This window comes from Danio rerio, chromosome 8, assembly GCF_049306965.1.
Source record: "Danio rerio strain Tuebingen ecotype United States chromosome 8, GRCz12tu, whole genome shotgun sequence".
In the NCBI taxonomy this organism is placed as follows: Eukaryota; Metazoa; Chordata; class Actinopteri; order Cypriniformes; family Danionidae; genus Danio; species Danio rerio.
This window is the reverse complement of record NC_133183.1, coordinates 20,917,454-20,943,608: the sequence shown is the minus strand read 5'-3', so window position 1 is coordinate 20,943,608 and position 26,155 is coordinate 20,917,454. Positions and strand designations below refer to the sequence as shown.

The following is a 26,155-nucleotide window of genomic DNA, read 5'->3' as shown; positions in this document are numbered from 1 at the left end:
ATGACCTGTAAGTGTTTTTATTTGTTAAAATTGATCATGACATGTACAGTGTCTAACTTTAACGGTGTGTTGTAGCAAAGATGTAAACAACGGGAAATTATGGTAACCGCTAACGACTTAGCTAACGTTACAAATCTATATTTATCAAACGGCTGTAAACGCACACACACACATACACATACACGCACTTGGCCAGCACCTGCGTCTCTCTGTGGGAGACGGCAGAGTTTCTCTCTATAGGCAGCTTTGCTATGCGTTTTACAACTCGGACAATAAAGTCGCAAAAGATATGTGAACGATTCATGTTACTTACACAGGCATATTCCTCATATGCATGAAAGACGTCCTGTAACGCGTTGATTTAAAAAAAATACAGCAATGATTTCCCAACTGGAGTGTAACATCAAAAACAAATCAATCCAGGCTCACAAAGGTCTCATCTCACATCTTGTGCTTTATTCTGTCACCATAGAAAATAACTTAATCCGAGCATGAGAGAAAAAGAACAATAAAAATCTCTCCCGCGCACATGCGCTTCTCGTGTTACAAATACTTCATCGTATACACGCATAAACACACTAAAAGGCACAGAAACAGTTAAAGGAGCCGCATCCCATTTTCACTCGTTACAGACACGTGTTGACTGACTGACTGACTGACTGTTTACACAAAACGCGCGTGCTTGTCAGGGCGTGACGTGGAGCCGATCGGCGAATCACAGCATATTATGATGTTGACCAATCAGAGTCACTTGAGGGTGGGCCTTTTAGAGAAACTAGGAAATATGACAGTCGTTTTCATGTTAGCTGAGTAGCTGTGTATAATCAAAGTGAGATTTATGAAAAAATAACACGATTTCCTTCAAGTTAAACATGAGCACACATTTCTTTGCATCTTATTAACACAACCAAGCCTTAAAAATAACATTCTGGACCACCCCTTTAATAGATGAATAGATGAATATAGGTTGATAGATGAATAAATATGCTAAACTAACAATAGATTAGTTTGCAAACTTCGCTTAAACTTCTGCTTCTAAGTTATACAGTAAAGACTGACTGCATTTAAAGGTGGCATATAATGAACATTTGAATGCACCTTGGCATAGCTGAATAATAAGGGTTCAGTACATGGTGATGAAATACCATGAGCCTAAATTACCATTCTTTTCTTGTTCTCTTTAAGGATTTTGATGTAAATCCCTAAAGTTTAAAAATTGGCTAATTGGATTAAAACACAGACTTTTCCCAGGCTGCATTGTTTCCAAGTGAGATTACAACAAAAATCATTTTTTTCTAATTTTTAAATTAATCTAAGCTGAATTTAAATTTGCTGTATATGTGGGATTCTAATTTTGAAACAAAGGACAAGTAATTTAAGGACAAGTGCTGAATCCATCAGCAGAAAACAGCGTTTTGAATCAACGGGGAATCATTTTTGATTCCCGGTTGAATCATGTCATGAAGACGCTGTTCTCTTAAGTATGAGGGAAAGTTAGTGTTTTTTCCCTACCCAAAGATGAGGCTGTGAATAGTCAGTGGTTGAAGTTTTATTTTGCAAAAATACCTTAGCATTATAGCCCCAGGCTTGTGCTGTTTCTGTCATTTTTCTGAGGAGTGCTTCAGCAATCTACATGCTTACAACAGTGGATTTGTCGGCCGTCTGTAAAAGGAAGAATCAGAAAAGACTATTGATGAATGGGACTTGACAGGAACTTTACAGTACACAGTTCATAGACCAGTTTCTTCCTCCATTTCACAAGTGTAAGTAACTTAAGTGTGCCTCCTTGTTTTCTCTAGCTTACAAATGATGTATTTAATTGTGTTTTGTTACTTGTAATCACTCCATGCGACTTGTACTGTATCTGGTTAACTCTTTATTATCTCATATCGCGTCTAAAACCGAACTGAAAACGTGACATATGCCACTTTCTTTATGTATTTAAATGCGTTTGTGAGCTCGCGATTCTCTGCCGTTTGTTGTTGTTATGGCCATTATCAGCTGTTCCTACAAACATGCAGCAGTCAAGTTTCAAAATAGCTCAGCTTTTACCACTGTGTGGAATAATACTGAACGTGTGTCATGGTTAAGAGTGGAACAGTATGCCAGTGTTAAACTGCATTGCTTTAATGCACCCCTGTATTGTGCTCACACATACACTCTGCACCCTGACTACTTCAACAATGTTGATGAGCCGTGGTGGGCATTTTTCTCTGTCTCACACTGAACGCTGTCGACCACAACAGACTAGGTCATCGGACCAATCAGCGCAGATTAGCATTGTGCTAAGCAGGGGTTTGGGAACAAATGAATCGCTGAACGAATCATATGGGAGTTGTTGGGATAATTAGGTAAGAATAAATGCATATTATAAGACAATAAAAGTGTTTTTTGACCTTGCATGCATATCAGCTTGTTGTTGGAGACCCCCAAAACCAAAATATGATCTTTTTAATGGATAATATGGGCTGTTTGGTGAAAACATTTAATAAAATGTAAAACTGTATTACTTTTATGAAAGAACAGTAAAATGATCATCCTAAGGACATTTTTTGCCATTGACAATGACATTTTTCTGGTTAGGCTTATGGAATTACGTAAACATTATAGTAGCTACAGTCAAAAAATGGATCCAGTATGCATGATTATCATGAAAATAATGTCAAAATGAAAAATAAATAAGCAAAAAACTATGTAAAAAATGATCATAAAAATGTATCCCCTGCAGCTGTCTCTACAGTACATCTCTAGAGCATATATTAGTCTACTAAAGGCAACAACTTGAAACTTAATTCCCAGAGGAGCGTTATTTATAAGATGCTCAGTCAAACCATATGCTACGAGGGGAGGTGTTCATTGTTTTTCTATGTATTTCTAATGGTACGAGCTCAGTGCCGCTCGACTGCAGCGTGCATCATCCCCAAAGACGTTAATTTTGCATGATGAGCGTGACACACATACACTCATGCACTCCTCTGTTGCTCTTCCTCCCAGTAATCTTCCCTCTCTCTCTTTCATCCTTGATTCTCCTCCTCCTCTGACTCCCTGAAAATAATAATAATAATAAATAAAAAATAAAAGCCTGACAGCCTGTGATGAGCAGGGTTGCGATATTAGGATTCTGCAGGGTGTTGTTGTTAGGTAATGCACAGGCCCGTGGGAGTCTCAGACGAGTAAAGCTCGTCAACTTGAGGAAACTTTGTGATCCTTGCAAGTCCTCTTAGTCATTAGGGTGAACTTTTTCACTTTATTTACGACTGTGCAGTGGATTATCGCCTCCCTGTTTTTACTCCGCTTGTTTTTACGGCAGTGGATATGATGGATGGGATAGCTTTAATCTTTCAGCAGTCTTTTTTTCCCCTCCTTTTAACGATGTAGAGTTGTTTCCATTTCGTCTGTTACGTAGTGATTTACAGCGTCTGAAGCCTTCAGCCGGGTGAGGGGTCGACCTCGCCACAGTCTGCTGTACTGCAACTGATGTGTTTATGATGATGTTTGCCCATTAAAAGCTGTATTTTAAAGTCTTGTCGTCCTGCCCTTGAGTTGAATTAAAACCCAAGACTTTTGCCTTAGACTGAAATGATTTCGAATAGAGTCACAGTCCTTTGTAAGATACATTTGAACACATAATAGTTAGCGTTCTCAAATTTGACCGGTCAGGAGTGTGTATATTGCGGTTTCATTTTTTCGTTTTAAAATGCTGTGAGATTTTGTACTTTTATTATTATAGTTTATTAGTGCCTGTAGAGTTTCTTTTGCACTTAATTTCAGAAGTATTTCTCCACTACATTTTTCTGTTGGGATTTCAAAGCATTATAAGCCAGGAATCAAACAATCTAGATATGAAGAGAATCACAACATTATAGGAAACATATGAAAACCAGTCAAAAAAAAAATGTACTAAGATGAAAAACACTCACTATTTATTCACCTACAAGCGAATAATTGACTGAATAATTATTAGTAACACTTTATTTTGATGGTCCATTAGAGTATTAGTAGACTGTCTGCTTAATATCTGTTGATACTGCTCCTTCAACAGACATTTAACTGACTATAAGAAACTTAGCAAGCACATGTCAACTTACACTAACTCTAACCCCAACCTAGTCTTCTTATAATGTAATGAGAATTAGTTGGCATGTAGATGCAATGTAACTAAAATTCAACAAACAGACTATCAAATAAAAGTGTAAGCAAATTAATTTGCTCTGACACTGTAAACCCCTCTTTGCGTCAATAATGTCAAGTATTCCTTTCGGTTCGCTGCTGTTCAAAAACAGTGATGCCAGTGCTAAACTGGGACTTGGAGTGGCTGTAACCCTCCAGAATATTGAATAACCCTGTTTTAGTCACCCGTAAGAGTGATCAGATGTCCCAATTTTTCCAGGACACTACTGTGAGAACCGTCCAGTCAGAGGTAGGCTAACATAGCTTATTGTAGAATAAACATTTTAACTTAATCAGTATTCATCATTGATTAACTTGTACATTTAGTAACAGAAGCTGGGACAGGCGGAATCATACTAAATGCATAACTGAAGTGCAGTCTCGATCGTGCGGCAGTTACAGCTGCATTTGAAAAACTGGCACGCACCCGCACAATCCTTTCATCACACAATATAACTGAGACAGTGTGCAAACTAATCAAATAGCCTACACAAGCAGTTATCAAAATATCAATTGTTGCGGAGTATGTACAGTTGAAGTCAGAATTATTAAAACCCCTGAATTATTAAGCCCCCCTGTTTATTTTTCCTCAATTTCTGTTGAACGGAGAGATTTTTTCAACCTAAATATAATAGTTTTAATAACTCATTTCTAATAACTGATTTCTTTTATCTTTGCCATGATGACAGCACATAATATTTCACTAGATATTTTTTTCAAGACACTTTTATACAGCCTAAAGTGACATTTATAGGCTTAATTAGGTTAACTAGGCAGGTTAAAGTAATTAGGCAAGTTATTATAACAATGTTTTTTTTTCTGTAGACTATCTAAAAACACATAAAAACTGCTTTTATTCTAGCTGAAATAAAAGAAAAATACTTTATCCAGAAGAAAAATGTTATCAGACATACTGTGAAAATTTCCTTGCTATGTTAAACATCATTTGTAAAATAAAAAATAAAAAAAAATAAAAATTTAAAGGAGGTTTAATAATCATGATTTTAACTGTATCTCAAGTAAATACAATAGGTTATGCTGTACAGTAAATCTCAATGGCTGCGATCAAATATTGTTTCCAACATTTTTTAAAATATCTTCTTCTTTATGTTTAATAGAAAAATGAAACTCAAACATGTCTGTGATTATTGAATGGTGAGTAAATGAGGACAGCTTTAAACTTTAACATCTTTAATGAGGGTAATAACTTCAATCCCATGAAGCACTGCGAATGGTTCAATTGAATTAAAATGTGTAAGGGTAATAAACGTATATATGGTTAGCTGTGGCTATAGAAACAAACACTTATTGCTGTAATGAATTTGATTTATAACATCTTGAGCACTGATGAAGTTCAATGCCATGTTTAAAGAAAACATTTCCAGACACTTCAGCATTGATCTGTGATCCACTGACTAACTTCCTTTGTATAGTACTTTTTGAAAACTAAAGTAAATGCAGACTTGGTTGGCATAGGAGACTTATTTTAAAGGCATTCGAAAAACTCAAACCCAAACTCTCATGATAGACACCCTATAAAAAGCCTGACAACTGCTGGAGTATGATTTTTGTTGTGGTAATTGGGAATTAGCTTGAGCTCAACCACAACGGTTTGCTCTATTTTGCTTCGCTTAGTACTGATTACCCAACATAAGTGAAGTTTCTCAGTTTCTCCGAATGGGGCTCAGATGCAACTTGTGGTTTAATGGCGAAAGACGAGATTTCACCGGTTTGGAATGAGGCCTGACCTAGAGAAAGCCAATTTCCCCAGCTGTTATCTTAGGCACAGTTTGTTCATTTAGCTCTCGTATACTTTCGCCAAAGCTGTTAAGCAGCATCTGTCTACGGTTTTCTCTTTTCCTGATGTGCAGTAGTGCAGCACTTGCCTGGTTCATTCTTTTTTTTTGTAGATTGCTGTATTTGTCTGGGTGTTTTTCATGTCTGCAGTGAGTGAAAAATAGCTGTGCATAAGAAGACGCTGCTATACTGGTTTAACCTGACGTCACACTCTATCAATTCAGAATCAGGATAACGGTTTAAAAGGAAAAACGTGTGTAGTCGGAGTGTCTCTTTTGCCTGTCAGGAGGTATAGAATGATGCTGTGTATCTTTATAATGTGAGATTAGTTCTTTTGACGTGCACGGCCCATTAAGTAGATCTTTAATTTCATGTTTCTTCCACCATGCAAAAATCACTCACTGGACTGCTTTAAAGTGCCCTGATAAATGGCTTGAGGGCTTTGACTGTGTCTGGAAAACAACCTATTAAAGCGGTCGTGGCAGAACGGGAGAGTGAATTGGACGTCATGCTATCCAGAAACAGAGGGCAGTAAATACTGAATGGCAGCGCAGACCGGGGCTGCCGGGCTCTTATATGGTTTTGGTTGGCTTGGCTCATTCCCCCCGGGGGTCAAGGATGGAGGTTAACCGTCTCAGGTCACCGGAGTAGGTTTTTTTTAGGGTAAGTTCAGGAAAGGAATCAGCCTCCTCTTGGCTCTAGGTTCTTCCTCTTTCACGGCTTTGAAAGCGTTCCAGATATTTTTTTGGCCTCTTTACACATATTCGACTTTTTACACTACATGCAAATGGATTTTTCTTCACTATCCTTCTGTATTTTCTTTCCTCTTGCTCTTTCTCTCTTTGTCAGCTGTTATTAAAGTGATAGTTCAGCCAAAAAATGAAAATTGTCATCATTTACTCACTGTAATGTCATTCCAAACCTCTAAAAAAATTATTGAAAAATGGACACACTCCACCACCATTGGCAACTTCTGCTTTGGCACACTTTACATAATACACAATTCATTTTGGGTTGCTTTTGCAGATCCAAGTGAATTGTGGGAATTTTTACAGTTTTATAGTCAAAGATTTTTCATTTTTATAATCAATTTGGTATTTAATCTCTTAAAAAATGTTTCTTTAGTTTTCATTTTATGCATCTGTTATAAAATAGTTGTAAAATCTGTTTTATGCAAAGCACTTTGTGCTACCATTGTTTATGAGATGTCCTGTAAAAATTAAATTAACATTTTTAAATGTTAGACGCTAGATTTAGTCTGTTAATTTTAAGGATATCTATAATCTAGTGTGCTCCAAAACAGTGACAAAATTTGTGTTTGGAAAATAAAAAAAAAATGATATAAACATCTAAAGCTTGCAGTTTGTCGCTACCGCATAGATTTTTTTTCCACATCACCTAATACTTCAGTTTCTCATAACCCAGGCTCATTTTGATTATGTACCCCAATATACATTTCTGAAGAATGCAAAATATGTTCCCCGAGCTACATTTTTTTGGTGTTTTTGTTTTCGCAAATCCACCTTTTCCAGCTTAAATTTCTCTCCAGTGCCATTCGTGCCGGCTGCTCTCACGTAAATGTACCTGTTACCGACTCTGTCCCAGCCATTCCTCTCACTGACCAGCAGAGGTCACTCTCACCTGCCTCCATTACCCATAATTCCCCATATCTGGTGCTCATTACTCTGCACCTGATTGCAATTCACACACACAGACACACATATAAGCAGCATTCACATTGCACTCAGTGCAAAGTCTTGTTTTGCCCTGCATACTGTATTGAGCGTTTTTCCTGCATTCTGATTGAATTTGTTGCCAACTCGAACTGTTCATTGACCTTCGTCTCGTCTCGCCGCTTGCCCTGACCACTGCCTTCTGTTTGGACCTGAACCTCTGCTGAGAGGCCCCAACCTCCAATTTACCATTGCTGAATGCTTGCTGCCTACCTTCGACCGTGTTTATCCTCCTTATGCACTTGAGTGTCAAACCGATTTCCAATTGTCTGTTGTTTATCAGTTGTTCAATAAACGTACTGCATATGGATCCCTCTCTGTCAGATCATTCATTACACCACCAGAGGCCGCTGTCGACTGACTGATTTTTCCGACTGACCAACTGATTGATCCGCCACCTTCCCCTTTCCTAACCCCAACCAATAGTGTTTAAAAGTTTAACAATTGAGCCACCCACCCAAAGTGTTTTAAAAATCAATCCAGAAAAAGAAAAGTCTGTTGATTTTTATCATGTTTTCAGATTTTACCCCATTCTCACTCTGTTATTTACTTGTTTATTTTATTCTAGCTTTTCTTTTTGTCTTACCTGCTTTCTGGAACCATTTTTCATCAGACTTGAACCTTGTTTTCGCCGTCAACTCCGCTAAGCGTCTTAAGTCCATCAACAAATATGTCGAGCCACTGGACAAACTGGTAACAGCCGTCCATACATAGGTAAGCGGTCAGCTGGTAAGCGAGAAAAGGAACGTGTCATACCGCCCCGTAGCTTTCGTTTTAAAGATGAAATGCAGCCTCTGGCTACATAATTCGTGACCTCCAGAAATTTATATAAGGCTACGTTTTTAGAATGAGTCTGTGTTTGTTTCATCAAATTTTGACCAATTAAATGCTCTCTAGTATCTGACATGCGCCACCCGCTTCAAGATGCTTCTCATATGCTTTTCCTTTGATGTGCATTGCCAGAGCTCTGATAAAAACAAAAAGCTATTGGCTGTTCTTTAGAGGGGAGGAGCTACTCTGTCCCGCCCTCTCTTCATTTTTCAGTTGATATTACATCAATCATCAAATAAAAAGTGCACAATTCAAAGCACTTCACAGGAATTTTAAATAAACCTGCATTACCTTGCTTTTAAAAAGCATGAATTGTCAGTTGACACCTCTTTTTACATAATTAGCAATGTACAGACTACAAAATGCTAGAAAATTGACTCATTGTCATAGAAAACTATGCTCAGTGGCATACAAATTGATGTTGACTTATGGTGAATCAACATAGTTTGCATCCAGGAGCCTTTAAGGCAAATCTGATAACACAAGGTCACAATGTGAGTTTCATGAGAGGTCATGGCCAGACTGTGAAGCAATTTCACATGGCAAATGTTCTGTTGCTGCCGCCCGCGATGTGAAAATCTGCTCTCAGTATGGGGCCTTATGTAAACAAATTGATCCGTTATAGACTATTATACGCTGAAGCTGTTTAAATATGCCAAGACATCCTTTACCATCAGATTCGCAAATTAGAAGGCAAATGCCAGATAGTGCTTTTTTAATTTCTGCTTGATCGTTTGCCTTTGATAATGCATGTCTTAATTCAGCCCTTTATTACTGATCACTTCTCTTATTAATGCCATTCTTTACTCTCATTATCAGTGTTTTATCTGGGACAGGCATAAATGAAGTTTGCTCTCGAATCCTTAGATGATTTATCCTGTTCAAATCCCTCGGGGGTCGGTAATGAAATCAGTACTTTTTGCCCAGAATACATATCATCAGTATATTATGCCATTTTAAAGGCAGAGAATAGAGCTCAGGATAACCGTATTCATACACAAAGCTCTTGAATTTCAACCAGGTTTAATGTCCTTGAAATTCCCATGATTGCTGCTTGACATTAGCATGGGGAGGCAGGCTATACTCATTCTGCTCATGATCTGTTTTTGTTCTCCGGTCTCCGCTGACCCATCATTCCTCAGACTATTGGCATTAGATCAGAGTTCATTAAGAAGCCTCCGCTACCAAGCATTTATTGATTAGCTAAGTGATTCGTTATCTTAAGTAACAGCTTCTCAATGGTCGGTCAGAGATATTGCCGCCCCATCCGTGCTCTTCTCACGATTGTCTTAATGACCTCATTCAGATAATTAGCTTCTCAAATGTTAGTAATTACATTGACAGTGGAAGCTCTGTACTGTAGAGGCATGTCAATGCTATCGTTGTTGTCTCTGCATGGGCCAATTATTGCTTTTATTTACTGTTTATTTTGATAATTGCTGAAAGTAAGGACTTCTTGGATGTTGATTCACATGTAGAAAGTACATGTTGAAGTGCTTTGGGGGGTTTTAACATTTCTGGCTGAATGATATGCCTTGAAGGCATTCCTTCCAGGCCATTCGGTGTATAATTCATGCAAATGTATTCTTTGGTCAGTGATACAAATGAATCAATTACATGAAACATTCACAATCATTTTAGTCAGAGTCTCTTAGACAAAAGATGCACATTAACCAAAGAAATTCCTCAATGAGGAACTGATAGATTTCAGTGACTACATTTACATGGACATTAGTAATCAAATTGTTCGCCTTAAACTGAATAAGACAATAATATGATAAGGTGTTTACATGAGACTCTTTTTGAATGTTCCTTTCATGATCTCGTTTTACATGCTATAGCACAAAATTCGAATCACGTCATTGCGTCAGCACACATAACAAGTCATTTTTAATTATTCAACTTGAACTGCAGTTTGGCACTTTCAATTTTATTCAGGAAGACTTCATGCATGCCTCTGTGACGGCATATTGGGATATTACATAACGAGATATTGGATGCAACTATTTTAGGAGGCCAAGCAGAAATTTTAAGGGCACGACCACCAATTATCATTTAAATCTTTTAAATTCATTGCTGATAAATGCTCTTGCAGTTAAATAGACTTGACCTAATATGAAATTTTATATAAAAATACCACATTTCTGACACAATGCCATTGTTTTTTAGTGTTACTACAGGAAAATCACAGTCATTGTTATTGATTTGTGGTTTGAAATGCCTTTTAACATGATTGTTGTTTTCTGGATAGGTGCAGAATGATTTCTGGAATGACAGCTTTTATTATTTTTATTATTTGTGTTCTTTTGTGCAAAATATGTAATTTTCATTGCTAGACAGTGCATATTCACAGCCACCAAATATATAGCTTGATGATGAAGTGTGGAATCATGGGTGTTGTCATCTTCACACTTAATGCACAACATATTAAAGCACCTTTGGTGTTTCCCTGCTCTCTATAAATCCCAACCAGAAATCAAGGGTGTGTCACATTAGCATGGTGATACAGGACATGGTCTATGTCACTATTTAAAAATACCTATTTCACTGGATTTGATGATTCTTCAAAGTCAGCAAAATATAAAACAGTTCTATTCTGTTTTATATATTTGAATGATAAAAAAAAAACATACACAGTGTGCCCATAACATTCCTTTATTCGTTCATTTTCTTTTGGTCTTAGTCCCTTATACTGTATATCAGGGGTCACCACAGCGGAATGAAACACTAACTATTCTAGCACACCGTTGAAGTCAGAATTATTAGCCCCCCTGACTTATTAGCACCCCTGTTTATTTTTTTCCCCAATTTCTGTTTAATGGAGGGAAGATTGTTTCAGCACATTTCTAAGCATAATAGTTTCAGAAACCTATTTCTAATAACTGATTTATTTCATCTTTTTCATGATGACAGTAAATAATATTTTACTTGATATTTTTCAAGACACTTCTATACAGCTTAAAGTGACATTTAAAGGCTTAACTAGGTTAATAAGGTGAACTAGGTAGGTTAGGGTAATTAGGCAAGGTATTGTATAACGATAGTTTGTTCTGTAGACTGTCGAAAAAAAATAGCTTAAAGGGGCTAATAATTTTATTCTTTTATTCTAGCCGAAATAAAACAAATAAGACTTTCTCCAGAAGAAAAAAAATTATCAGACATACTGTGAAAATTTCCTTGCTCTGTTAAACATCATTTGGGAAATATTAAAAAAAGAAAAAAAAATCAAAAAGGGGCTAATAATTCTGACTTCAACTGTATGTTTTACACATCGGATGCCCTTCCAAGTTCCAGTACTGAGAATCCCCCATACACTCTCGCATTCACACACACACACTCATAAACTAAGACCAATTTTGTTTACCCAGTTCACAGACAGTGCATGTATTTAGACTATGGGGACAACTGGAGGGTGCAAACATACGGAGTACATGCAAACTCCACACAGAAATGCCAAATGGCCCAGCCGATACTCAAACCAGCGGCCTTCTTTCTGTGAGGTGACAGTGCTAACCACTGAGCCACCATGCCGCCCGTGGCCTTAATAAAATTTATTTTGTATGAAAATATTGTAACTTTTAATATGAGCCTTTTTTTATTTGGGTGGCGCTGAGTGTAAGTATGATGTAAATTAACCAATCATGACGCTGCCACACAGCATTTGCCATAATTAAAAGTGGGATGGTGTATGTAATATCAAAGCTTGCATTTACCTCACCCCCCCTGCATCTGTTTAGCTTGCTGTGCCTTGAAACCCTATAGCTCCGAGTTTCTAATTATGCTAATTAAATGCGCGAGGCCTGGTGCATACTCGTAAATGATTAATTGTAGCAAGACAATAGAATCACTGATACCAACTTATGGCAGCATCTTCTAGTTTTGAGCTATCCTGTTCCGTCTGCCTTCGTTCCCCATTTGGCCCTCTTTTAATCTTCTTTCCTTTTCTTCTCCTTCGTGTAAGCCTATTGTTGGGCATAATTTGCTGCATTGGGTGCTGAACCATTAGCGTGTGGGGCGGCCTTGTTCAGACTTCAATAGGAGGAATTCTAGAAATGTCCTGGAAAGATAGTTAGCCCTGATAACGCGTCACAAGTCGTTTCACTATAGAACAGACCCACAATGGATGTAGTTGTGTGTGTACATGTACATGTGTGCGTTTTGGACAGCAAGGCCACGCTTTGACAAATGAGAGCTGGCTGTTTCGCATTGTGCAACTCAATTGGCGCTTAGCCACAGGAAAATGAGAAGGGCTTTTTTTTTGAATAAAGAAATTGAGGCTGTCGGATTTTAATACATGTACATGTCGTCTTAACGCTTCGGCGCTGGAAAGCTCAAGCGAAGCTGATTTGTTTATGTTTGCACTGTGACTGTAACAAACTGCATTTCCACTAAAGTTTCAAAGCAAATGTTCTCAGCTTGTTAACACTCGAGCTGAGAGGTAGCTGAGCACCATTCATGCTTATATTGAGTTTCATGCTATTGAAACCACTGACCGCTGTGGAAAATATATCAGAAACACATGACAACTAGGCATGTCATTTCTCAGGTTTTCCAGTCATTCTTTTATACAAAATAAAACTGTTCAGAAGGTATGACAAGCATGCTGTGCCTTTGTATAATAATTCTGAATTTCTATTATTGAGCCTTATTTGAGAATGGCTTACTGTTATATTGTCATCTACTGTAGATATCACATTTTATTGCATTTAAGTTACATTGCATCTAAATGCCAACTAATTCTTGTCGACTGTTAGGTTGGGGTTAGATTTAGTTTAAGTTGACATGTACTTGCAAAGTCAGTTAAATATCTGTTAAAAGAGCAGTATTAGCAGATATTAAGCAGAGATTGCATGAAGCCGTTGGCATGTTTTGTTTTAGTGAACACAATGTGCAATAGAGACCATCAAAATAAAGTGTTACCGTTATCTGTACTCTGACTCATTTGAAACCCGCTGGAAATCCTTAAGAGAAATTTCACACCAAATAAAAAGTTTGCATTATAGCTCTGCATGATATTGGAAAAATCTTACGTTGCTGTATATATTGCGATATGAATACAATTTTACCAGATGACTTGAATATCAAAAAGGTGAGGAGTAGGGTTTACTTGAAAAAAGCCTGGAAAAAAAATAACTCAAAAAAGCTAGTAAATCTTCAAAGCTTTACCAAGTAAAAGGCTAACCTTAATTATTTGTACATTTAATTATGAATACGAGTGTCCAAGCATTGCGGTAAATTGCAATAAGGACATAATTAACCGAACGTTAATGTTACCCTCCTGTGCTGTCTGCATTATAAATTTGAGTTTTCTGAGAAATTGGACAGCCTCGAAACACTTTGTGTTCTCTTTAACCATCAAAATTGCAGACAGGAGCTCTATAACTTTCTGCAAACTAAACCAAATTGATCGATAAACAAATAACGTTATATACCTTGTACATGTCACATCGGTCTGTGTGAGAAACTCTTCGGTTGCTCTTAAGTTTGAGTTAGAGAGCAGGCTCATAGATTGACATTGTAAAATACATTTTACTCGTGTACGTCTTTTTTTCAAAAAAATTTTTCAAAATTTTTTTTTGTTCAACATATTAAGAAACACCAAGTAAATATTACTTGGGTACATCCATTTGAATTTGAAATTGTATTCTAAGCACATTAAATAAAAAATAAATTTATTGAAGCTTATTGAATTAAACGTGACATTTTTAAATAAATAGACAAAATATGATTTATTTGTAAAATGTACTTGGATGTTGCTATCTTTATTTACAAGCACCAAAAATATTTTTTACAGTGTATTCAAAAATAATTTATTTATTTTAGAATGATTGGGATGATTCTGTAATGGGAGTGCATCAGCATAAAATCTAATAAACAAGTTGAAAAAATAGATACATGCAATAAAAAATAGTTTCAATTGAAATAAACAGTGTTTTATTGTTTACAGAGTCGAACAACATTCGGGTACAGTAATTTAATAATACAAATAAAAGTTTGATTATGCTCTAATTATTTTTATAGATATTGCGATTTCAATTGGATTTGCAATTTAATTTAGTAGTCAAGCTTCAGCACAATATTCTGTATCGTAGCTTCTTACTGCTAAAATGCAGTGAGTGTTAGTTAAAGGAGCAAACATTTGTAAGTTATGGCGTTAGTTATCTCCGGGTGTCTTTGTCATGTTTTTTATATGCTATGACATCTGCAAACAACTCTAAAATTGCACTTTGCTGTTGCTTGCTACTAGTGTCACTGGCAGGACTTTCAGTTGACTTTTTATTAAGACACTTCTCATATAGTCAGCTATGGTGCTTTTTATTGGCACTGGTGTTGTACTTGTTCACAAGTACTTTTCTGTTTGTTTGTTTGTTTTATTGTGGGTGTTCTGCATTGTTTGTTTGAGCAATCCTGATCAGGCAGAATAAAAGTGTGTTTACCTAATTGGCTAGTAAGTCTGCCATACACGGACGGCAGTCATGCATTTGCTCTGAGTGGGGGAAATTAATAATACAAATATTCCATAAATAAATAAATTAAAAAAAAAAAAAAATATATATATATATATATATATATATATATATATATATATACTTGAAGTTTCACAATGCAATTGTGATTCAATTTATATTAATTACTAATGGTACAATTTCTTATGTCTGAATGCTTTTAAAACCTTTATACAGTCACAGGTCCCAAAACACATGCAAATGTTAAATAATAATACAGACTCAACACTGCAAATCCTGCAATGTGACTATTGCGAATGATCATCAATGCTGAAACAATTTGTGTACTGTACATCATTTGTACAATCATTATTCAATTCAAAGAATAAAAGTTAGTAGGTTCCAGTGTTGTTTTGCTTCCTGTTCACGTTGCTTGTATGGACAAAACTGTGTATGGAAAGTGGAAACTTTAAAATAACTTGTGTTTCTCAGAAGTTATGCAGGTATGAAACCACACGTGGATCTGATGCCATTTGTCATGGAATACAATTGAAGTGTATTATTTTACATGTGTTTTCTGAGCTATTAAATTGGTATTGAATGTCTCTTGAACCAGAAAGCGATACACGCAGTCATACATGTATCATCTGTCTATTGAAATCCCCTTTTCAGACAGTACCATAAAGTCAGACTATTACAGACTATGCTGTTGTGACAGTTCTCTAGAGCTTCCCTGCGCCTCTCTGAAGTGCAGAGGTAATTTTCCACATAGATTGCATTGCTCTTTAATTTGAGTGACATTTGTGTTTCCATCACGTCTTCTCTCTTTTCTGCTGTCTTTTTCATAGATGCCAGAAGTCCTGAAAAAAAAAATACAATACCTGCCTATTTTCAGGGATTCAATTTAAAGTCAATCTCTACTTTCAGTAACTTTCTCAAGTACAAATATAAATGCAGTCACACATATAAGCTCTGAAATAGAAAAAAGGTGTCTTCAGTAGACAGTTTTTGAGAATGTTAGATTCCTGTAGTCTCAGCTTCATTCATCTTGGTTACAGACCATTGGCTGAACTTCTGACGCATAAGGCACACAGAATTGAAGAAAACACTTCTGGAGCTTCAAAGCCATCATCTGATTGGTTAAATTAGACAGGATGGTTTGTCTGAAAACAAAACCATCAGGATGCCAAACCCTCTCATAGAAAGAGAAAACCATAGTGTTTACAACCGAGGCAGTTAGCGCTTATCAGTATCAACTTTGTTTTTTCAAAAGTATGTAATGTTTATGGCATACTGTAGGTTCTGTAAAAGTCTAGTCGGTTTTTGAAAGGACACTGACTTTGCTTTTCATGCTCCTAAATATAGTGCTGAACAAATAAAACTTACTGGTTTCTTCACATATCAGTCAGGTGGTGTTTTGGGCAGTTCTTGGCTAATGAATTCTGCATACCTGTCAACCCTTTCGTTTTTGCAGAGATTCTCACATATTTTACCTTCCTATCCTGCTATCATCCCGTTTAAGCATTTTCCCGTATTTCCCCTGTATTTGATTTATTTTATTTTTATTTTCTTACACTTTATTTTGGCTTAAAAACACATTGAAATTAATATTAAAATGGCTGTATTCACTTAATTTCCATTAAAGCTGAGTGTCGACAGTCGACCATATGCAGCCTCTGAATTAGTCCAGTCATGGTGCTGACTGACAGACACACTCCCTAGTGATAAACACACTGTTCCCAGATCAACTTCTGTACACAATTTAAAGTGGACACTTTTGGATTTGGACAGGTTTTTAAATGGAAAAATACACTTAATGATATGTAAACATGTCCGTATTGGCGTGTTTTATATTAAACACAAATAATTTTGTGTTAAATGAGTATAAACAGTTAAGTAATCAAATGCTATTCGATCTGCGGATTTTTAAAGTAACACCTTTGTTATCAAACAAAACGAATAAACAGGCGAATGATCGTTACAGTCAGCAAGGAATCAAAATGAGAACAAGGCAAAAGGTCAAAACACAGGTAGGCTACAAAGGAAACACGTTGAATGTTCACAAAACAGATAAACAAGACTCAGCAAAGTGTGTGTGTTTGTGTGCTGTATAAACAGTAAATCTAATCAGTTCGTGAGCAGCTCCCAGTCGTATGTGTGTAATCAACAGAAAACAAGAACAGGTGTGTGTGTGTGTGTGTGTGTGTGGTGCTTGACCGGATGTGTAGTTCTTTATGGTGGCAGAATTGTAGTCAACATAAAAAGTGAAGGTTTTTTAGTGATCCATGAGGATTAGATCGATGGTTATCATGACAATAAGTATAGTAACTTTAATCAGCACTAGATACAGTAAATAAATAGTAAATAAGATTTTATGACTTGATTTCATTTCTGTATAGGCCATTGATTTATAATAAGCTAAACCTTTTATTTTATTTTAAATTTTCATATTTTGAGTTTTTATATTTCTAAGTTGACAGGTATGGAAATCTGTGATGCAGTTCAGACCCTTACAGTATGTTGTCAGTCAATGCAGAACTAGCGTAACTAGCAATCTGAAGGTCATGAGTTTGAATCCCTGGCAAAGCATAAACAGATTTTATAAAATGCATGCTACCTGTACAGTGTAAGTCACTTTGGATAAAAGAATCTGTCAAATGGATAAATATAAACGTATAGCATTGGCAGTCCACCGAATGCATTATGGCAGGTAAAGATACTTTCAAGTTGAGGACTGCTGTCAAGAAATATTGCTCATAAGGCTGTTTATCATTCAGTACTGAGAAGGGAATAAATAGTTTTTGACAGTTAAAAATCATTTCTTTTACTCAACCTTATGTCGTTCCAAATCCACAGCACTTCAGTTCATCTTCAGAATACAAATAAAGATATCTTAATGCAATTTCAGCGAGAGATTTCTCTCTCTCTCCATCGAAAGTCTGTTCGCACAGATACCTGAAACTTCAAAGGAGATCAAAAAGTTCATAGAGAGATCAACAAATAAATCCATATAAATCAAGCAGGTTTATCTAACTTTTAAACTCTGTTGATTTATTGCTCAGAACAAAGAGTTCTAGAAAATCAAGAGTTCTGTTGGTGGTTTTTGGTTCTGAACCACAGAATGTTTGCATCATCAGAGTGATAGCAGTTTATCATTGTTGCTAGGTAACGTGTAAAAGGTGGAGAAGTGAAAGAACATTTTCTCACCTCGTTTGAGTTTTTGTTTTGGACTTTGGAAACAAAGCTACAGTTTGAAGAGTCAATACAGAACAGCACATTGCAATTCCATGTATCTAATGTAATGCAAATATTCAAAACAACATGGGAGATCATTTCTGTGAGTAGATATGAGATATAAATTCTCTGAGCTTGCAGAGTGGCAGTCATGCTTGTGAAGAAATCGAGTGAGTAAAAGCATAAATACACCTTTTGACCAGGAATCAATTGCAGCTAATTTCCATTATTTAATATGATTATGAATTGCTATACTGGAGTTGCAAGAACTGACAGACTTTTAATATGATGAACCAGTTTTAACTTTTTTTATTCTGATATTGATCAGCAAAAATGAGCTCAGCAATAACTGCTAGATGCTTAAGAACATCAGGCAATCTTTATAAGCACTTCTGTACCCATTTAAATGCGGATAAAATTGTTCCCTGATCATGTTCCCTTACAGAAAAACCACAGGCTTGTTGGAAATACATCCCTCAACCTACATTTCTGCTAAATTTGAAATTTGTTGCTCTGGGTACATTTCTTTGTATGTTTCAGGTGACTAATCCACTAGAGCAGTGGTTTCCAAAGTGGGGATCGCGGGACAATGACAGGGGGTCACTTGGTGATTTCCAAAAGTCAAATAAATTTTATTGAACTATTAGAATCACCATATTTTAACCATAACCCACAGAAAATAAAATATTAGTTTTTAATAGAAAAAGCAACAACACGCAATGAAAAGCCATCAGCCTTTCTTTTTTTTATTGGATTGGTATGTTTACATTAGATTAACGGCACAGCAATAGCATCAGCTGCTGCAAATTGATCTTATTCACCTTATTCTCCGCCGTTGAGCAGGCGCTGCCATTTGAATCTTTTGACTTGAGACTTCCGGTCTCATTCACTTCCATTCATTTTTTGATGTTAAAAACTGCTCGTTACGCTGCTTGATGTTGCATTTTGATATTTTCTTATTATATTATTCTACTTGGTCTGTATAGTCATGCAAACATTTGTTTGTAGAGCAAGTAGTTTGACCGTTTTCTGCCGTTTATTATTCATTTCTCCCATAGGCAACTGAATCGGAAGTTCTAAGACAATCGCGAAAACAGGCGCACTTCCGCATTTTAGAATAATGTCAATAGGACCAGGTTAAAGTTTCTGAAACCTTTATGTCAATCAAATACATTAATAATAAATACAAGCCACAACTGATCATTGAGGATGATCTCTGATTCTTGATTTTCAAAATTAAACCAAGAATAAACTTGTGCTGAAAACATTGTGTCCACCAGTCTCTTTAGTTAAGGTTAATATTAAATTAAGCAAAGTAATAAATGACTTTACAAATAATATGGTTGTTAGAATGTTCCACTTTTTTGTGTTGTCAATATGCTCATGCATTGCTATTTTAGGGATCGCGGGATGAAAAGTTTGGGGATCCCTGCACTAGAGGGCGATGTCTAATATTTTGCTAATCTGAAATACGCTGTTTAGGGTATGTTTTGTTGTACATTTAGATACATATTATTGTTCACGTCCGCAAGAAGGTGTGGCTTGTCATCCAGGTCATCAAATGAATCACTGACCTAAACAAAACCAATAGTGTTTTCAAATATAAGAGAAAAGTGCATCACAGCCACACAACTTTGATTTTATATTGCTTTTAACCTTTTTGCGGAAGCATGAATCACAAGACTCAAACCAGAGCGCTATGCATCTCAAGTACATCACAGTACAAAGTGAGCTACTGAGCAAACTGACCATGCTGGAAAATTTGTCCATATGGAGATGCGAACATAATCCATTACAAACCAAACAGTTATGTTGTTTTTTTTTTTGGCATTTATTTGGTGTTGTGCAAAGAATTACATGAAAATGACCCTTTATTTGTCAATAATATGTCCCTGCAAATATCATTAGTGAGAAAAAGAACAAAAGTTGTTGGTGTCATACTGCCCCAAAGCATTAATTTGACCTACAAACCAGTCAAACGTATGTTAAAGTACATTTTATTACAGTTACAGCAATATAGGCTGAGGCACAAATTTCCAGTGAGCCTATGTTGGCACAATCACTTGTGTGTTTCACATGTGCTCCACATATTTCATATGTGATTGCTCGTGAAGCTCATGTGTTTTTTTTGTATAATGGTTTATATGTGAACGAAAGCCTAAATTAAATCTTATAAAGAGATCATGGCTCCTCAGAAGACTTAAACCAATCAGTTCATATGGATTTATTTATCGATCTCTTTATGAGCTTTTTGAAGCGGCAGAATTTGTGAGTGAATAGACTCGGACAGAACTCTCTTTCATATGTATTTAAAGCCAATATTGTTTAAAATTTGATCATGTCATTTGCAAAGCATCACGGTATTGTAAGTGCATCCCTTATTAAATCTGCTACACAGCCAATCTACTAGTTTTGTATCTTTTTATGCAATTTTTAAATACTTTGCTTTCTTCTGATCAAATTTGTAATCCTGTGATAATCTTGTCAGCTGTTTAATGTCACTCTTGGCTCAAAACTCATTTACAAATTATTTTATAAAGGCTTTTACAGCAAACTTTATATCCTATGTAGAACCATTTAAATCATTCCTTTCTATGTCTATATTGATTCAGAACCTTTTTATGGCAGTATTTTATAAAAGTGTATTTTTTCATGCTTTTCATGATCTTCGTATGGTTATCTGTTTATTTTTTGTGTGTGAGACATTGTAATTAGTTTGTGTATTTATATGCTGTATTTGTAATCGTAACATAGCACTTTTTTAAATTGCAGTTGTTTTGTTTTGCTTTCTTTGTCCTTTAGGTAAAGGCTTTAAAAAAAACTTTGGGTTTCTGCCTCTTTGCGCACAATAAGGCTTGTGCTTTTCTCTTTTATTTCATACTTTTTTGTGCAAATGACTAAAACTAATAGGGCTGGGCTATATGACAACAATCTCTTATCTTGTATTCTCATAAAGGTATACATCATCATTTAGTACCATTTTTGTAAATTCAGTCAAATAATAACTTCTATATAAACTGACCATGTGTATACTGTAGGACTATTTCTGGTTCCACTTTATATTAAGTGGCCTTAACTAATACGTACTTACATAGGAACTAATAGTTTGTTACAATGTACTTGTTGTGTAAATACATGTATTTACTGTGTACTTATGCTTGATTAAATACATGTATGTAATTACATCTGTAATTAACTTTTGAAATTACATTTGTAAATACACGTTTGACCATCCCTTACACCTTAACCCACCCTTAAACCTACCCAAACCACCAAACCTGTCCATAACCCAACCCCTATCAAAACTCAAATGCACCACAAGTGTTCTCAAATACATTATAAACACAGTAAGTAGTAAGTACATTGTATTTATTTTTTTGATGTAAGTACATAGTAGTTAAGGACACTTAATATAAAGTGGCACCCTATTTCTTACAACATTTTGAAGTATATTCAGAAATGTACTTATTCATATGTGATTAAATTTCTCACTTTATTAAGGCAATCAGGGCAAATTATATTTTTACTTTGACCTTAAAGCAACACAGAGCAATACAAACAGCAACAACAACTTTAAAGACAGAAAAGGCAAACAAAACAAAACAATAAAGGACAAAAGAAAGAAAAAAAACTAAACCATCGTTACATAAGTTCCTCCAATTTTATACATAGGTTAACAATGTTACACATACAGTATATTTCTAGGTCAGTGGGCACAGGCAATACGGTGCTCTTGCAAACAATGAAAGGCCATGATGACAGTAAAATAGTATTTGTCTATTTTCAAGACACTTCTATACAGCCGAAGTGACATTTAAATGCTTAACTAGGTTAATTAGGTTAACCAGGCAGGTTAGGGTAATTAGGCAAGTTATTGTGTAGTGATGGTTTGTTCTTTAGACTATCGACAAAAATATATAGGTTAAAGGGGCTAATAATTTTGACATTAAAATGTTTTTTCAAAAATGTATAACTGCTTTTATTCTAGCAGAAATAAAACAAATAAGACTTTATTAAAAAAAACATTATTAGACATACTGTGAAAATTTGGAAATTTGGAATCATTTGGAAAAAAAAAAATCAAAGGGGGGATAATAATTCAAATTAAATGTATATTTTTAAAAAAGTGAAAAGTTACAGGTCGACAAACACAAAAATCAACAAATATTGCTAAATAAAATGAAAAATTTAAATACTGTACTTTTAAGATTGTAACTCTCTCACAATGCTTTTATTCATGTTTCTGTCCGCATCCCCTTGGCCTGTAATATTGCGCTTTTATTAAGCATGAAAAAGTATTAACATAAACAATATATTTTGTGACACTACAAAGTAAAAGATAGAGCACAATATAAAAAGAAAGACTTTTATTTTGCCACATACCACATATATTATTATATTGCACAGCCCTACTAATATAGTAAGCTAGGTTTTTAAACAGAGCCTCCCCTCACACATGCTTTGGCCCCCTCCTCTTTTCTGGCTCTGTGTGAAGCCCTTTTGTTAGCTGACCGGCCAGTTCATTCCTGGGTGCCGTGTCTTGGATGACACTTCTGTGACACATCAAACAGACCTTTATTACAGACTGACATGAATTCTATTGGTCGATGATTTAATTGCTGATCTTAATCTCTGGGCTGATGATAGAGATGCTTCAGAATCCTTTAGAGTCTAAGCGAATGTGAACAGAAATGTGCATGTTGCAAGATCCTCACCTGGCTCTTTTCTGCATGTTTTTCTAGTGCCGGGGCTCTGCTACTATGATGACCGTGGCCAAACCTTTCATCAGGCTCTTCTGGCTTCTGCGGCTGGTGTGTGCGGTTTTCCCTGAAGAACCGGGACCTCTGAACTTCGTCCGCACTGACGGTATTGATGGCTCAGTTTGGCATGCAGTCAGTCAGGATCAGGGTTGCACGCCGTCTGCTCTGTCAGGCTCTCTGCTTTCACTTTCTTATGCAGAGCGAGCATGTGATTGATCGCTAATATTGATCCCAGGCATCCTGGTTTAAGTCATGCAGGTCTATCTAAGCTGAAAGATGAGAAAAGTGAGGGGGTTTATAAGGCTCAGGGTGGGGAGGATTAAGAAACGAGGTGCCTCGGGGAGAGTCTTATCACAAATTGAATGAGGAGAACTTATAGATGAGGGTAACAAACAGAGGTGTGAAGTGTGCAAGAGTTTATACTTTATTTATTACTGTAGTTTAAGCATTATTTAAGGACGGTTCTAGATTTCACCCGTGAAATTTTACATTTAAAGTAAATGCGACATCATTGAATTAAAACAGGGGATTTCAGTGTTGTCGTACACATGTACTAAACTCTTAAAAAGATAGGCAGCTGTAAACAATTTATTTGCAAAAATTTAACTTTTGTTTTTTCGTTTATCTGATCAGTTTAAACTTGTTTAATTATTATTATTATTATTATTATTATTATTATTATTATTATTATGAAGAGTTTAGATGCAAATACTACCTTTAAAAGCCATTTGATATTTTCTTCTAAAAACAGCATTTTTCTCCGACTCTTGTGTGTTGGCTCAGTAATTTTACATTTATAGTGACGAATACATTCTTTCAGGAGGTTAAGAAAAATTCTCACTTTAGAAGAATATTTCAGACGGCATTTAGAGGTTTTTGTATCTGATCTCTTCATATATACTTTTTACACACACACACATATATATATATATTTAAATGTTATTTAACATTTTACTATTATTCCTGGTTTTGCCTTCATGTTTTTTTCCTTCCAAAATAAAATACAAATACTTGCACAACAAAAATCAGACAAATAAATATCAGACAGTTTTATAATTTAATATTTGTTCAATATTTAGTTGAATTTAAACAGCAGTGTTGCCAACTTAGCGAATTTGTTGCTATATTTAGTGACTTTTTGCTATATTTAGTGACATAGACCAATCTAGCCACACATTTTCAAAAAAGCAGCAACAAATCTAGTGACTTCTTTGGTGTTACTGGAGATTTTTATAGACTCTTGTGTCCATACTGTGCCATTCCTACTCTTCTCAACAAGCTGCGGGTAATGACATTGGCCCCTCCCCCACCTTAGAGTCATCAAAAGCGGCCCAGTCCTCGTATAGCAGTCTCTCCCACCAGCAGCTCAAGAACAGATCACTCCTCTGCGTACTTATGACAAATGATTTAGCACCACGAGTGTGAGGTATTTCCCTTGGACAGCCAAACCGATCTGCTTCTCCTTTGTTTTAAATTTAACAATTTATTTTGATTGTTTCATCTTTTCTTGTTCGCAATCACAAAGATTTTAGTGACAGTTTCGGAACTTGTCTAAGTTTATTACGTGATTACTGCATATTCACTACACATCTGTACTGATATACTGTATTCATTCATCCATTTATTTTCTTTTTGGTGAAAAAAATGTGACTTTCTATTTGGGCACGCGCTGATTTTCACTGAGGCAAAACAAACACATAGACCACAGGTGTCAAACTCAGTTCCAAAATGGCCGCAGCTCTGCACAGTTTAGTTTCAACCCTAATTAAACACACCTGATCAAACTAATTGAGTCCTTCAGGCTTGTTTGAAACCTACAGGTAAGTGTGTTGGAGCAGGGTTCGAACTAAACTGTGCAGGGCTTCGGCCCTCCAGGAATTGAGTTTGACACCCCTGACTTAGACGCAGGGGAGAAAGACAGTGACTGTGGAATGTTTGATATGTATAAGAGAAAAAAAACTCAGCATTTCTCTGTAACTTAAATGACCTCAGTAAGTAGCGACAGAAAGCTATGTGTGTAAAGACTATCCTGTCACAAAATGCAGCAAAAATCCAACACGACAGTAATAGTTTGATTGCGGTGTTAAATGTTTACACTTGGAGAGCAGCATTTACAGCGGATCTTTCAGCCCATAATATTGTAGTGGTATTACCGTACTGTAAACTTAGTAACTTAGAAATAATTTTGACTAAGGTCTGTCTTTAAAAACAAAAAACTGCTGCTGACAATACGAATAAACTTTGCCATCTGAATGACAAAAAAGCAAAAAAAAAGGGCACTGATCTCACACACTTGCGACAGGACAATCAACAGCAACTGGAGCCGCATAATTTTTTAAAGGAGACGAGCAGATCTCGGGTAAACAATGTTCCGTACAAACGTATTTCTGTTGCGTGTCGTGCACTGTAATCCACACATGAGTCAAGCTGCGCTGTCATAGCGGGAAATAAAAACAAAACCTACGTTGCAGCATATTTAAAAAATGCAACATTGACGACCAGTGTCTCTAAATAGTTCTTATTTTTCTTTTACTTGTTTTGGCAACACAACGTGGCGTCTCTCTGCCGTCTGAACACTGTATCAGGTACAAACAGTCCTCTAAGCAATCATGCATATTAATGAAGTTGCACCGCATACACATTAGAGCGCGCTGATTGGTTTGAAACAAGTCTTACTCATGAATTAATGCTGCACGCTCAAAGACGTAACAATATACTACCATGTACAGACAGCCAGTCTACATGCTGGAATACACAAAAGGATCTAATCGCCATGACGCAGCTTCAAAAATTCGTTTCAAATCGCAAGAACGAATTTGCTCGAAATCACAAAAACATTCAATTTTCACTTTTTAGTGAAATATATGTGTCCTAATAGTGTTTTTAGAAGGATGGGACACATATATGGCTGTCAACAGCTCCAAAAATGTGTTTTGGTGTTCCGTGACCCTTTAAACACACAAGAATAAAAAAACAACATTATTTCTTAAGGCTTATTTGTTTTGTACAAACAAAAATACTGAAGTGTTATAATTAATGTTATATTAATAACTTAATTGAACTTGCTATAAACTTTATTATTTATAATTATATTAAAATTCTAATATACATTTTAAATGACCTTTTATAAGTTTGCTTCCTTCCTTCCAAGGACAATTCCATTAAAATATCTTAAAACATATAT

General features: G+C 35.8%; 1 protein-coding gene across 11 annotated transcripts in view; it reads left to right on the top strand.

The window, feature by feature from the left end:
* The window catches only part of sema6bb (sema domain, transmembrane domain (TM), and cytoplasmic domain, (semaphorin) 6Bb), a 286,338-nt gene that overhangs the window by 143,008 nt on the left and 117,175 nt on the right, over window positions 1-26,155 (top strand). For all 11 annotated transcript variants that reach the window (XM_073910233.1, XM_073910241.1, XM_073910243.1 and 8 more), the window contains one exon: window positions 22,954-23,077. In XM_073910233.1, the coding sequence (XP_073766334.1) occupies window positions 22,954-23,077 (124 nt within the window). The remainder of the gene's footprint in view (window positions 1-22,953; window positions 23,078-26,155) is intronic.